The 14,144-nt window shown below is 35.4% G+C and overlaps 2 protein-coding genes across 3 annotated transcripts in view; one reads left to right on the top strand and one right to left on the bottom strand.

The window, feature by feature from the left end:
* The window catches only part of matn4 (matrilin 4), a 25,030-nt gene extending 24,546 nt beyond the window's left edge, over window positions 1-484 (bottom strand). The window contains exon 1 of one of the 2 annotated variants that reach the window (XM_039693146.2): window positions 217-484. The gene's annotated coding sequence lies outside the window, so the exon portion shown is untranslated. The remainder of the gene's footprint in view (window positions 1-216) is intronic. The other variant, XM_089134473.1, reaches the window with a different exon arrangement.
* Window positions 1-14,144, top strand: part of rbpjl (recombination signal binding protein for immunoglobulin kappa J region-like) — a 16,102-nt gene extending 1,958 nt beyond the window's left edge. The window contains exons 2-12 of the mRNA XM_039693155.2: window positions 152-221; window positions 1,509-1,643; window positions 2,471-2,541; window positions 2,617-2,732; window positions 4,263-4,437; window positions 5,857-5,994; window positions 8,499-8,611; window positions 10,729-10,869; window positions 10,961-11,116; window positions 12,592-12,695; window positions 13,473-14,144. Of these exons, the coding sequence (XP_039549089.1) occupies window positions 152-221; window positions 1,509-1,643; window positions 2,471-2,541; window positions 2,617-2,732; window positions 4,263-4,437; window positions 5,857-5,994; window positions 8,499-8,611; window positions 10,729-10,869; window positions 10,961-11,116; window positions 12,592-12,695; window positions 13,473-13,746 (1,493 nt within the window). The 3' untranslated portion in view covers window positions 13,747-14,144. The remainder of the gene's footprint in view (window positions 1-151; window positions 222-1,508; window positions 1,644-2,470; window positions 2,542-2,616; window positions 2,733-4,262; window positions 4,438-5,856; window positions 5,995-8,498; window positions 8,612-10,728; window positions 10,870-10,960; window positions 11,117-12,591; window positions 12,696-13,472) is intronic.

Genomic DNA, 14,144 nt, shown 5'->3' with positions numbered 1-14,144 from the left:
TAACCATTTCGCAACTGCTAATAATAAATATTTTTTAGAAGGTCAGTCTCTATGTCATTAAACAAACAGTTTCCGTAGTTTTGCTTAATTTACAACTCAACAAAACTACTAAAACACAAGAAACAAAGATATTTTCCTCTGAATTCTCCAGGGTTGGCCATCGTGGACTCTACTGAAGCCTCTCACCTGTACACATCAGACGCGTGCTTCACTCACCTCAGGTAATCTCACAGGGACAAACTCTATGGTAGAAGTATGCAACGGTATCCAGAAATATGACAAAATGAGGCTGAAGTGGTCCAAGAAGCCGATTAAAACAGTCAAGCCGTTCCTTAAGGTCAGTAGTTACCTCTCCAGGCGATTATTCTGGGATAGAGTGAACAGTCAGGACATTGGCCAGGTATTAAATCTACAGAGCACGTTTGAAATGTAGATCCCACCCCCGTCCGAAATGGGAAGAGCAGGCAGGATTTCGTTGGGGGGTTGCTTGCTGCAGGAGAGAGAACATTAGCTTTCTTTTAGTGAGCCTTCAGAAATTCCTTGCGGTTCTGCTTAAATCCACGATTGATGCACGAGCTCTTGAAGTGAACACAGAGCTGACTTTATCAGTTTGAATTTTATTTGATGATATTTTCTTAGGCTTTCTATGAAATATTAATAGTTCCTGTATTAGGGTAGTCGACATATAACGTTTAAGATCTTAGAATGCAGTTTATAGCTATAAAGGAAAGTGTGTTTTAGATTGGCCTACTGTAACTGGTCGTTTAAAGTGGCAGTTCACCCAAAAATGAAAATACTGTCAACATTTAGGCTACTCACCCTCAAGTTGTTCAAGCCTGTATTAATTTCTTGTATTCATTTGTGCTGAACACAAAATAATGTTGTTGAATCTTGGTAACCAAACAGTTTTAGCATAGTTGTTTCCCCTCATTTCTATGGAAATCAGTGGTTACCAACATTCTTTAAAATATCAGCCAAACACTGGGATCCAATTTGACCTCCATCCTAATGCGCTCAAAGTAGGAAGTAGCCTAACATTACTACCTTTGACCCCAAATCCTCTTGGGAATGCCTCAAATATAAAGAGGCGGACAGAATGAAACACTCGAAGCCAATGGGGAATTAGGTGTGATTTCAATAAAATCTAAATAATTGGGCTCCTAATCAGACTGTTAAAAATACTGAACAAAATTAGGGCAGGAGATTACCATAAATTTTATTAAATAAACCATTTTGGATTGAGCAATAAAACGAGATACTTAAAGGGGTGATGAACTCGAGAAATCAAAGTGTGGTTAATGTCAGAAAGCTCAGCAAAACTAACCACAAAAGTCAAGGACAGCCAAAAAAGGCTGTTAATGCCCCAATTTTCTATATTCATTTTAATGTTTAAATTGTGTCACAATCTTAAGAACTACTATGATATGATATTTGTGAAAAGCACAGATAGTTTACTTTGGAGAGGATGGCATTGCCAGTTTAAAAGAAATATTTTCGTCCATCACTAGGGAGGAACAAAATTTCTCCATGTTGCAAAAAGTAACCAGAGATTCAGTGAGGCAATACCTTCAATTCAGACCTGACCAATCAGTGATCATCTTGCATGCCAAAGTTGCTCAGAAGTCTTATGGGAATGAGAAAAGGTAAAAATGATTTACACTTGTGCATTTACATGTTCAAAAAATGAAATGAGTTCAGATGCAGAAGCCTCAAAGGTGCCATTTGAAATTTTCTTCCATATTAATTGTCATTTAAGTGAATTTACTGAACTTAAATATACAAGCTTGATAAAAAAAAAAAATATCATTCTAGAAGACAAAATGAATTTCAAATGGCACTTAGAGGCTTTTGCATCTGAACTCTTCAAATATGCATGCACACACACACACACATTTTCATGTTTTATGGGGACTTTTCATAGACCTAATGAATTGTATACTGTATAAACTGTATATGCTATCCCCCTACACTAACCCTAAACAGAAAACTTTCTGCATTTTTTTAAAAAAACAGGATTTATTAGTAGGATTTATAAGCTGTTTTCCTCATGGGGACCAAATAATATCTCTAAAATTTTTAGATATTACCATCTTTGTGGGGACATTTTGTCCACATTATGTAGGGTTTACCAGCACACACAAAATGTACTGAAAATCAGCTGGTTTAGCTTTTGTGAAAATGTCTAAAACCAAATCTTTGCTGGAAAAATTTGTTTTTTTGGGGGGGTGAGAGACATGGAAGCTGGTTTGTTCCTGGTTAAAGAAGGTCTACCAGTTCTGTCTAGATTGATAAAGATTGACTAATCAGCTTGGACGAGATTATGCCTAGCTAGAAACCACCTACCATGTTCCAAATGGTTGTTTTAGCCAGGTTTATATCACTCACAGGAACAGAATTTACAGAAAGTAAGACTATTGCACACCTCTTTCTTCATGTCTCATTCCAAAAATAATGGTTTGTGTTTCCATAGGTTTTTCTGCCCCCCTCCTTGTGTGTACCTCACTGGACACGGATGGAAACTCAGACAGGAGCAGCTGAAAGGTCAGTGGCTTGTGAGAGCATCTTCATTCTTACCATTGTTAATTCACTCAAATTTTCCCATTTATATTCACTCAGCATCAGGTCTAGGTGAGTCCAGTTGTCAGCTTTTCGGGTACATGGGTCTGGACAGCTCCACTGATCCACGGACAGACAGTTTCAAGCTGAGCTTTGAAGAGCAGACAGACAAGAGGGTGAGACATTGGCAAAACATGGCGATCAAAGAGGAGAGAGTCTGTCAGGCTTGAGAGAACATGACTTCTGTGTGCTCAGAGAGATTTGGAGCTGGGATCATATGTTTATTCTACCTGGATTACCACTAGGTTTATTTAAGGAGAGCAGTTGGATGAACAAAGATCTTTAAGGGCTTGATCTTTTAGTTGCTTTATTCCTGCCCACAGGAGATAATAATCATAAACAAGATCTCTTTAATATCTCTCCAAAAACTGCAATGAGATTAAATGGTTATTTGAGATCTTAGATATGTATTCTGTGGAAAACCCCCACAAGCCTCCTCTTAAAGTGATAGTTCACCCAAAAATGAAAACTCTGTCAGTAATTAGTTGTTCAAACCACGTAAGACTTTAATTCATCGTCGGAACACAAATTAAGATATTTTTGATGAAATCTGAGAGCTGTCTCACTCCTCCATAGGCTTCTATTGTAATTGAAACTGGCCACTGCCAGCCCAGAAAGTTAGTCAAGACATCGTTAAAATAGTCCGAGTTACTACAGTGGCTCAACCTTAAGTTTATCAAGCGACGAGAATAATAATAATAAAAAAAACAACTTTATTCAACTATTCGTTTTCTTCTCTGTGGGCTAGAGGGAGAACAGTGCAGCGCTACGTCAGAACGAAGGCTCACTATTGGCCGATGCTGGTCATGAGTGTGATGCTGGCCAATAGTGAGCCTACGTTCTGACGTAGCGCTGCTGCACTATTAAAAATGTCACAAACTGTGTTCAGATTTACCAAGAAATCAAAGTCTGCTACCAAAAGTCAATATGAACTGACATTTTACAGTATTTCTTCTAAGACTGTATATACAGTTACACTTCTGTTCAAAAGTTTGGGCTCAGTAAGAAATTAATATGTATTATTCAGCATGGATGCATTAATTTGATCAGTAAAAACTGAAGCCAGTAAAGATGTACACTCTAAAACCCAACAATTTGTTTCAACCCAAATTTGAAAATGCAATCAAAATGCAATCAAAAAATTAAAGTTGAAGTTGGGTTAAAATTTGAAATTATGTTTTTAACCCAACATTTTTATATATATTTTACCCAAATTTGGGTTCAAACAACTCAGCATTGTTTAGAGTGTATAATGTTACAAAATATTTATTTTATAATAAATTTAGTTTTCTTGATTTTTCTATTCAGCAAAGAATTCTGGGGGGAAATGAATGACATTTTCCACAAAAATGTTAAGCAGTTTCAGTATAGATAAGGAGAAATGTTTCTTGAGCAACACATTTGCATATTAGAAAGATTTCTGAGGACTCATGTGACACTGAAGACTGAAATAATGATGCTAAAAATTCATCTTTGCATTACAGGAATAAATTTCAGTTAAAAAAATTAAAATAATTTAATTAGAATACTGCACAATATTACAGTTTTACAAAAAATGTTATTAAATAAATGCAGCCTTGAGACTTTTCAACTTTTGTAAAGGTTAACAACTGACTCATTTGTGTCTATTTCGTTCTATCTTTCAGATGTTTGCCTGCACTAAAACCTTGTATATCTCAGATACTGACAAACGAAAGCACTTCCGCCTGCTTCTACACCTGTTTCACAGCGGAGGGCAAGAAATTGGCATGTTTAACAGCAGACTCATTAAAGTCATCTCCAAACCATCACAGAAGAGACAGTCCATGAAGAATGCTGACCGTGAGTCTGTGCCTGAAAGTTTATATATAATTTGATGCAAACTATAGACATTTAGTCCACATATAAGTCATGACTATTTTTCACTCCACCCAGTTTCCCATGTTTTTTCCCCAAATTATAATTTTTTGTTTTGTGTTGTTAAAGGAGTAGTTCACTTAAATTTACTCACCCCCATGCCATCTAAGATGTCCACGTCTTTCTTTCTTCAGTCGAAAAGAAATGAAGGTTTTTGATGAAAACATTCCAGGATTTTTCTCCATATAATGGCCTTCATTGGGCACCAAACGGTTCAAGGTCCAAATGAGAGTTTCAGTGCAGCTTCAAACGGCTTTAATCCATTTCAGACGATGAATAAGGGTCTTATCTAGCGAAACGGTCGCTCATTTCAAAAATAGATAAAAAAGTTTAAGTTTTATAAGCACAAATGCTCGTCTTGCTCTGTTCTGTGATGAGTGACTCGTTCAAACTCGTTCATCAAAATGTCATTTGGTTCACTCGAAATGAATCGAAAACAGATTTGTTCATTTTCATGAACGAGTTCGAACAGGAGAGACGCGCATCACAGAACAGAACAATTGTGAGCATTTGTGCTAATACAATTTTTTTATTTATTTTTGAAATGAGCGATCGTTTCGCTAAATAAGATCCTTATTCATCGTCTGAAATCGTGTAAAGCGCTTTGAAGCTGCACTGAAACTCTCATTTGGACCTTGAACGGTTTGGTGCCCATTGAAGTCCATTATATGGAGAAAAATCCTGGATCCTTAATTTCTTTTCGACTGAAGAAAGAAAGACATGGACATCTTGGGTGACATGGGGGGAGTATATTATCAGCAAAAGTTTTTTGACATCACAATACAAAACAGTACAACCTATTGAATGGACTGTTGATCTATCCCTCATTTGGATCAAATCCATTATGACATCTACACTGACTAAGTGCCGTTACATAAAAGGGTCATCCGGAGTAGAAACCGAACCCCTGTAAGTTTGTGTTGTGGTGTCCTCATGTATGAGAAGTGAGGTCAAGCTGCTAAATAGTGTCACCCAGCAGCCATTGCCACAGAAGTCAGACATTTGACCTCTAACCTTTTGATCCTAAAGCACACACTAAGAGGTCAGCTGCTGTTGACATTGACTATTGAATCCACAGTGAGGTTCTACGGGAAGAAAGAGGCGCTTGACATCTGAGAGCAGCAGTCAAGTGACGATGAATTCCTCACCGTCTTGTGGGAGAGACGGACAATGAGACAAAGTCCTAGAAAAAGAACAGACTGGCATTAGTCAAAGTACAATCAGTCATTTGTGTTTGCTGTCTTCCTGTCAGTATGAATGTGTATGCATACATGTCAGTGAGTGTTTAAATATTATGGTGTTTTTTTTGTTCTCACATGTTCTCATGTGTGTTTGTTTCTGCAGTGTGTATATCCTCAGGCTCAAAAGTGTCGTTGTTTAACCGCTTGCGGTCACAGACGGTCAGTACACGTTACCTGGCGGTTGAAGACGGGGCTTTTGTCGCCAGCGCGAGACAATGGACGGCATTCACTGTCACTTTAGGTTTGAGATGCAATGCTTTGTCTCTTTAATTCTACTTTAATCCTTTATTATCTCAGTCCTTCATACAAATAACTGAATAAAACAATGTTTAATGACCAAAACTATAAATTATGAGCTTTTCACACATGAAATTGCTAACACAGGGTTCATATTTCACACTGGTGGTTAGTAATGAATCATGTCAAGATTTCACACTACATGTTTGTGAACCCTGGGTTAACAGTCTTTTATATCCTCCTGAGAGTTGTAATGAAGTTTTTTCCTCACTATATTGAGACCATATGAGCCACAGTTTTAAAGGAGTAGTTCACTTTTGAAAAAACTTTTGCTGATAATTTACTCACCCCCATGTCATCCAATATGTCCATGTCTTTCTTTCTTCAGTCGAAAAGATATTTAGGTTTTTGATGAAAACATTCCAGGATTTTTCTCCATATAATAGACTTCAATGGGAACCAAACGGTTCAAGGTCCAAAAGACACTTTCAGTACCAACTGTAAACTGTTCAAAGGGCTTTAAACGATTCCAGACAATGAATAAGGGTCTTATCAAGCGAAACGATCACTAATTTAATAAATAAATAACAAAGTTTAAGTTTTATAAGCGCAAATGCTTGCCTTGCTCTGTTCTGTGACGCACGTTCTTGACTCTCCTGTTCGAACTCGTTTATCAAAATGAATGAATCTTTTTCCAAATCAATTCATTCGTTTCGTTCGTTGAATGAACCAAATGACTCTGAAAAAGATTAGTTCATTTTGATAAACAAGTTCGAACAGGAGAGTCAAGAAGGTGCGTCACAGAACAGAACAAGGCGATCATTTGCGCTTATAAAACTTTGTTATTAAGTAATTTGTTTGAAATATACGATATTATGAAAATGTTGGTAAGTTATTAATCTCATTTTTATAGCTGCTACTTTATTTTTTTACATGTTGCCCAAAAGATCACCATTATATACAATGGGAAAAGACATTTTTGGCTTAAAATAGTAAAATAGTTAATCAAATCATTTTCTAAAATGTTTCATACCGTAGTTGAGAATCTTTGTATAAGTCTGTGTGCATTCATATGTTTACAAGGTTACCAACATTGGGACTCATTTAGTAATAATTGATGTATCTCAAAAAAAATTATCTCAGAAAATCTCTATATAATAATATCTCAATAATTGATCTCAAAAAAATTGATGCATACACACCTAACAGTATTATTATAACAACTTGCTGTGCATCTTCTAATGACGGGAAAACCCTTTTTGCGGAAGTATTTCCTTTAGCCCAGGTTCACCCATGCGTATACACAGACCCAGTGTATGTTGTTAGGACTAACTCACCGTTCACCACCACAGTAGCTAAATAAACACAAGAAACCCAAACAAGTCTAGAAACAACTGGCCACATCTCCGTGCTGGACGTCCAGCGTGAATAAGTAAATAAACTCTTACAAATGCTTAATGTCTCGCCGCGTTCGAGAGTAAAATCAGTTTCCCAGAATACGACACTTCACCCAAAGAATGAAAATTGTAAAAGCTTCAATTGTAAATGTCAGCAGCATGTGTTCAGCAGCTGGTATAAATGTAGCATAAATGGGTTTAACCCCTGTACGGCGCCCAAGGCCAAATCCTGGTCTGAGTGAGGTCTAACTTTCTCTCTCGCCCCCTACAGCACTATACCCTACGGAGGCGTATTGCATTCAGAAAAAAAAAAATCCACTCTGTTTTTCTGAATTTACGAGTTAATTTTTCATGAGAAAAAAAAATTGCTCTGTTTTTCTGAATTAATGAGTTAATTTTTCATGGAATTTTTTTTTTTTGCTTTGTTTTTCTGAATTAATGAGTTAATTTTTCATGGATTTTTTTTTTTTTTTTTTGCTTTGTTTTTCTGAATTAATGAGTTAATTTTTCATGAGAAAAAAATGTTTTGCTCTGTTTTTCTGAATTAATGAGTTAATTTTTCATGGAATTTTTTTTTTTTTTTTGCTTTGTTTTTCTGAATTAATGAGTAAATTTTTCATGGAATTTTTTTTTTTTTTGCTTTGTTTTTCTGAATTAATGAGTTAATTTTTCATGAGAAAAAAATGTTTTGCTCTGTTTTTCTGAATTAATGAGTTAATTTTTCATGAGAAAAAAATGTTTTGCTCTGTTTTTCTGAATTAATGAGTTAATTTTTCATGAGAAAAAAAGTTTTTGCTCTGTTTTTCTGAATTAATGAGTTAATTTTTCATGAGAAAAAAAGTTTTTGCTCTGTTTTTCTGAATTAACGAGTTCATTTTTCTGTTTTTCTAAATTAACTCATTAATTCAGAAATTAACGAGTTAATTATCTCGTATATCTCGTAATATTATTAATATTAACGATATTAATTATCTCGTTAACTCGTAATTCTGAGATAATTAACTTGTTAATTCAGAAAAACAGAGTAGATTTTTTTTTCTTCAAGTGAATGCAATACGCCTCCGTAATACCCTAATCCTATACCCTCACTCTGTTTCAACTCTGTTCCTAGTGGAGGAGATGCAAGCGATTCACAGCGACTACAGCATGTGTGACAGCTACATCTGTTATGGCTGTGTGGTTCGGCTGGTATGCACTGACTCAGGAGTGGCGCTGCCACCAATGGTATGCAAGTTTTTCTTTCCATTACATTTTCAAGTCATCTTTTTTATGTAGCACTTTATAAAAAAAACAGTGATAAACAAGAAAATGATTAATGATGCAAACAAAATTCAGCTCTATAAAAAGACAATATCATTCAACTCAAGTCGCTGTTGTCACAGTTGATTCAGGTCAGATCAATAACTGTTAAAGTAATCAATAATGAAATGAAGTTAAATTCAGCTATAAGCAGCTCTACAGAAGGCAATAGTGTTGTTTTTCACTTCTGAGTCAGTTCGGTGTTGATTCGACATGGTTCAGCTCAATTCAGCTCAAGTTTGGTTCTCTCAATCAAATCAATAATATTACTGAAAAGTGCAAAAGCCTTGCTGCCACTTGGCATTATGGCTACAAATATTGTACAGGTCAGAGAATATAAAAATCTAGGTAGTTTTACAATTCATATCTGATAAGATATTTTAATCAGTTTCCCGGTGTTTATTGTTCAGTAACAATATCTTACTGGAATGTATTGGTGCTCTTCTCTACTGCATGCTAACAAAGTGTAAATAAAACCATGCACTTTTTTATTTTAAAAACCTTGTTGGATTGAATCTGAATGTTCTGTGTATTTTTAATCTATTTTTTTTTTCACCCATGTCTCTGAAGTCTGTTCTGTACAAATTTCCATCCATGTGGTGTTTTTGGGAAGCTGGTCTGCTACCAGCCTGCGCCTCAATTTGCTGATAAAGCACTTGATCAAAATGCCAAGGACAACGTTTAAATACCACATTTAGCAGACTAGCAAACAGAATAGACCTTCACAATGTTGTTTTAGTTGTTTGAAATTGCTGACTGGTTTGTGTTGGTTTGCAAGGGTGTATTTGAAGCCCTCGTGCAGCAGGATTTGTGATCCCCGAGCTGCAGTTTTGGAGGAGTGTGAACAGTCAGGCATATTGTGCAGCACACAGGTGTTGTGGGGGCCAGTCGAATGAGACCAGGTGCATGATAGAAGGGCGATGAATCTTTTTTTTTTTAGGCCGGCTCATATCAGATTTCTGAGAACGAAAACGAAGAGGACTTTATGCAATTATACTCTTAAAAATAGAGGTTTCAATCTCAATGATGCCATAGGAGAACCATTTTCGGTTCCCCAAAGAACCTTTCTGTGAACAGTTTTTAAAATAAAATGCCAAAAGGCAAGTAAAAAAAAACTATATTAAAAACAGTAATATTGTGAAAAAATTATTTACAATTTAAAATAACTATTTTCTGTTTTCATAATGAAATTTATCTTTTAATTTATTCCTGTGATGCAAAGCTGTATTTTCAGCATCATTATTACTCCAGTCTTCAGTGTCACATGATCCTTCAGAAATCATTATAATATGATGATTTAGTGTTTAAAACAGTTGTGTTGCTTAATAATTTCTCAATTGTTGCTTTAATTTGTTGTTGTTGTTGTTGTTGTTGTTGTTGTGGAAATCATAAATGCCAAAGATAAATGCCATTCAAAGGTTTAAAATATATACTGCTAAAAAATAATACTATTATTTAACAAGGGCACATTAAATTAATAAAAAGTAACAGTAAAGAGATTTAAATATTATTATTTATACCATTATTTATAATTGAGCACCGATAATATTGATAATAAAGCAGCAAATCATCATATTAAAATGATTTCTGAAGGATCATGTGACACTGAAGACTGGAGTAATGATGCTGAAATGTCATATTTGCATCACAGAAATAAATTAGATTTTAAATTATATTAAAAAAGAAAACAGTCCTTTTAAATTGTAATAATATTTCACAATATTACAGTTTTTTTTTTTTTTGCTCTATTTTTGATTAAATAAATACGGCCTTGGTGAGCCAAAAAACGTAATTAAAAATGGAAGTAAAATCTCATTCTTTAAATAATTGCTTTTTAACAAAACCATATAAATGTTTCTTAAAAGAAATACCATGATCTCTTCTGATTAGATCTGTACAAGCCATACGTCAAAGATTTCAGTTTCTTTTTTTAAACTGAATTAAAGACTAAAACTTTTAGAAGCAAGAATGAGAAAAGGTTGAGGATCACTGTTGCTCTATTAAAGTCATATCAAATGGAAAACGCAAAACCTTCTTTGCAGGTAATACGCAAGGTGAACAAGCAGCACGCATGTCTAGACGTGGATGAGCCCGTGTCTCAGCTTCATAAATGTGCTTTCCAGTTCAGAGACAGCAACCACATGTACCTCTGCCTGTCCAATGAGAAAATCATACAGTTCGAGGTGAACACAGGCCATGATATTTGGTTAAAAGAATAGTTCACCCCACAATGAAAATGCATTCACTTACCCTCATGTGATTCCACACTCGTAGGCCTCTCCGTGCCCTAAGGAAAGTAATAAGGTGTTGTTGAATGACGGATCCTGTTGGACCATCATCGGAACAGAGGTGGTTGAATACACCTTCAGTGAGAGTCTAGCCGGGCACCCGACCACCATCAGCCCTGTGCCTGTGATCAATGGACTCGAGGTCAGAAATCAAGCACTCAATAACGTTTCTTCATTACACCTCTTCAAATCAATTTTAAAAAACTAATTCAAGAGAAAAATTGAATTGTTCACTTCAGTTTTTAGTGTTCACTGGGGTTCTATATAAAACTCTAGGGTTGTTGAACTATTTATTCCCAAAAGGTTCTATAGCAGGAGAAATGTCTTAAAGGGATACTCCACTGTTTTTTGGAAATAGGCTCATATTACAACCAACCAGTGTTGGGTAAGTTACTCTAAAAAAGTAATTAATTACTAGTTACTAATTACCTCTTCAACAGTGTAATTAGATTACTGTACTAATTACTCTCTCTAAAAAGTATGTAATTACTTTTAATTACTTTCAAAATCCCATATCAATCTCAACCAGCTGAATAATACAAGGATAGACATGAATCTGTTTTAATTCTTTCAAATAAATTCTATAAAATTGCATGAATTATCCTTTACATTATAAAAACATACTTTTTAGCATCAGACAATACATTTTGATGTTAAACCCACTATTGTTTTATGTCTGATCTCATTACATTTCACACTTCTTTCATACATATTTTACAATAATTCATACGAATTTGTACGAGTGCGGTCGTAATATTTAGACACCTCATAAAATGCATACGAATCCCTGAGATCGGATTGATCTATACACAGTAGCTATTTACCTCAATTACATCAGAAGTAACTGTAATTAAATTACAGATAAATTAAGAGTAATCCCTTACTTTACCATTTTAAGGGAAATTAAATTACAGTAACTAATTACTTAGTAATTAGTTACACCCAACACTGATTACAACTCCCCCAGAGTTAAACAGTTTCTGGTCCCATTGACTTCCATACCATATACAGGAAGTCAATGGTACCAGAAACTGTCTGGTTACTGATATTCTTCTAAATATCAGAAAATCATCTGAATGGATTCGAAAACAGTAAAACCCAACTGTTTAACTCTGAGGGAGTTGTTGAGCCTATTTCCCAAAAAAAGTGGAGTATCCCTTTAAATGATTGCATAATACTTTTATTTCTAATGATCAAATGTTTGCAAGTTCTTTCGAAGAGTGTAATTTAATATCAGTATTTCTTATTATCAGTGTTGAAAACAGTTGTGTGGCTTAATTTCTTAATTGTTGCTTTAATTTTTTGTTGTTGTTGTGGAAATCATGATAAATGCCATTCAAAGGTTTAAAATATATACTGCTAAAAAAATAATACTATTATTTAACAAGGGCACATTAAATTAATAAAAAGTGACAGTAAAGAGAACCCAACTGTTTAAAACCCGACTGGGAGTTGTAAAATGAGCCTATTTCCCCAAAAAAGTGGAGTATCCCTTTAAATGATTCCATAATACTTTTATTTCTAATGATCAAATGTTTACAAGTTCTTTCGAAGAGTGTAATTTAATATCAGCTGTGGTTACCTAAACAACACTAACAAGTGATTTTTGTGATTTAGCTAAATGGAGGGGGGCATGTGGCCATGTTGGAGCTTCACGGAGAAAACTTCAGTCCACACTTAAAGGTCTGGTTCGGTGACATGGAGGCAGAGACCATGTTCAGGTAAGAATGTTTCATAAATATAATGTGCGTCCTGCTGGTTGTTATGTCAGAACAAACCCCTTCAGTCCCCTCCGCTGATCAACCTGTCTGGGTTTATTCTGAGATAACAACCGAAATAAAAAACTGAAACAAACTGATGTGCAGATATTTTATATGGCTTTGACCTATTTATTATAACTATTTTAGAATTAGTATCTATTTAATAAATTGAAATTAGTCACTCACTATGTAAATAATACAGCATGAGGGTTCATAGCAAGACAAAAAACAAACTTCCTACTCATACTAGACGGTTCCCTGTGCAATCATTTAGTTTGTTGTGTCCACCTTGCCAAGGCTCCAGGGATGCCGTGGTGTGACATTCCTGTCTCAGCGGGCTGGAGGGGAATGATGGTCTCTCTCAGGTCCTTGTAGGGAGGTACTTAGCGCTGTAGTCGAGTGTCAGGAAGGTCAGCGGGTGATCTGCAAATCTGCAAATCAGTGAGCTGTAACTTCCTTCATCTTAAGTTTCAGGAGGAAAACATTTAATACGTCAAAGTTTGACAGTGATCGCACTCAAAATATTGTTAAATTAGACTATTTAAACTATTTTAATTGAAATAAATCTTAAATAAAATATTAATATTATTAAAATGATATGCCTTGGCAATAAACTGAGGTTGAAGTTGAAATAAATAAAAACAAAATCAATCTAAATAACTATATATTTTTACAGAATGTACAATAAGGGTATTTAATCAAAGCAAACATCTAAATATGACACTTTGTCCATCTCAGGTCCTCTAGGTCTTTGCTGAGTGTCGTTCCTGATGTGTCTATATTGAGTGGCGAGTGGAGATGGATGAGGCAACCAATCACAGTGCCCTTATCTCTGATCCGATTTGACGGGCTGATCTACAGGAGTTCATACTCATTTACTTACACACCAGAACACAGCGCCCCCTCTCAAGCAATCGTTACAGCGGAGAGATCTGCAGACTCGGACTCGCTCATTGACACCATACACCAGGAGTTCACTCGGATGAACTTTCACCTATTTATGCAGAGCTGACAACACACACACACACACACCGTGAACCAAGGATTAGTCCAGGCGAATATTTATGTCAGATTACTCAGTTGTTAACACTAACGCTAACAAGAAAAACTCTCCCAGCATGGAATCACATGGAGCTTACACACTAGTGAGCGCTGTGATGGAGCGTTTGACATGTATGAATGCACAACACCCTTGTATTGAGGCTGTGGAGAGAGGCTAGTCAGTCTGAAATAAAGTTGGAATACAGTTCATTTAGATTCGTGACAGGTTCTCATCGGTCAATGGATGCGCATGTCAGAGTGTGTCGTAGCAATAGTTTAAATTCAGGAAACCAGTTTGTTTTCTATGCCTTGACAGTAAAGTCATTTATAATGTAACAAAAGATTTCAGTTTCAAATAAATACATTTAT

Source organism: Pimephales promelas, chromosome 8, assembly GCF_988280905.1.
Source record: "Pimephales promelas chromosome 8, fPimPro1.hap1.1, whole genome shotgun sequence".
NCBI classification, from domain to species: Eukaryota; Metazoa; Chordata; class Actinopteri; order Cypriniformes; family Leuciscidae; genus Pimephales; species Pimephales promelas.
The sequence above is the reverse complement of the archived record's forward strand: the minus strand, read 5'-3'. Positions and strand labels throughout refer to the sequence as shown.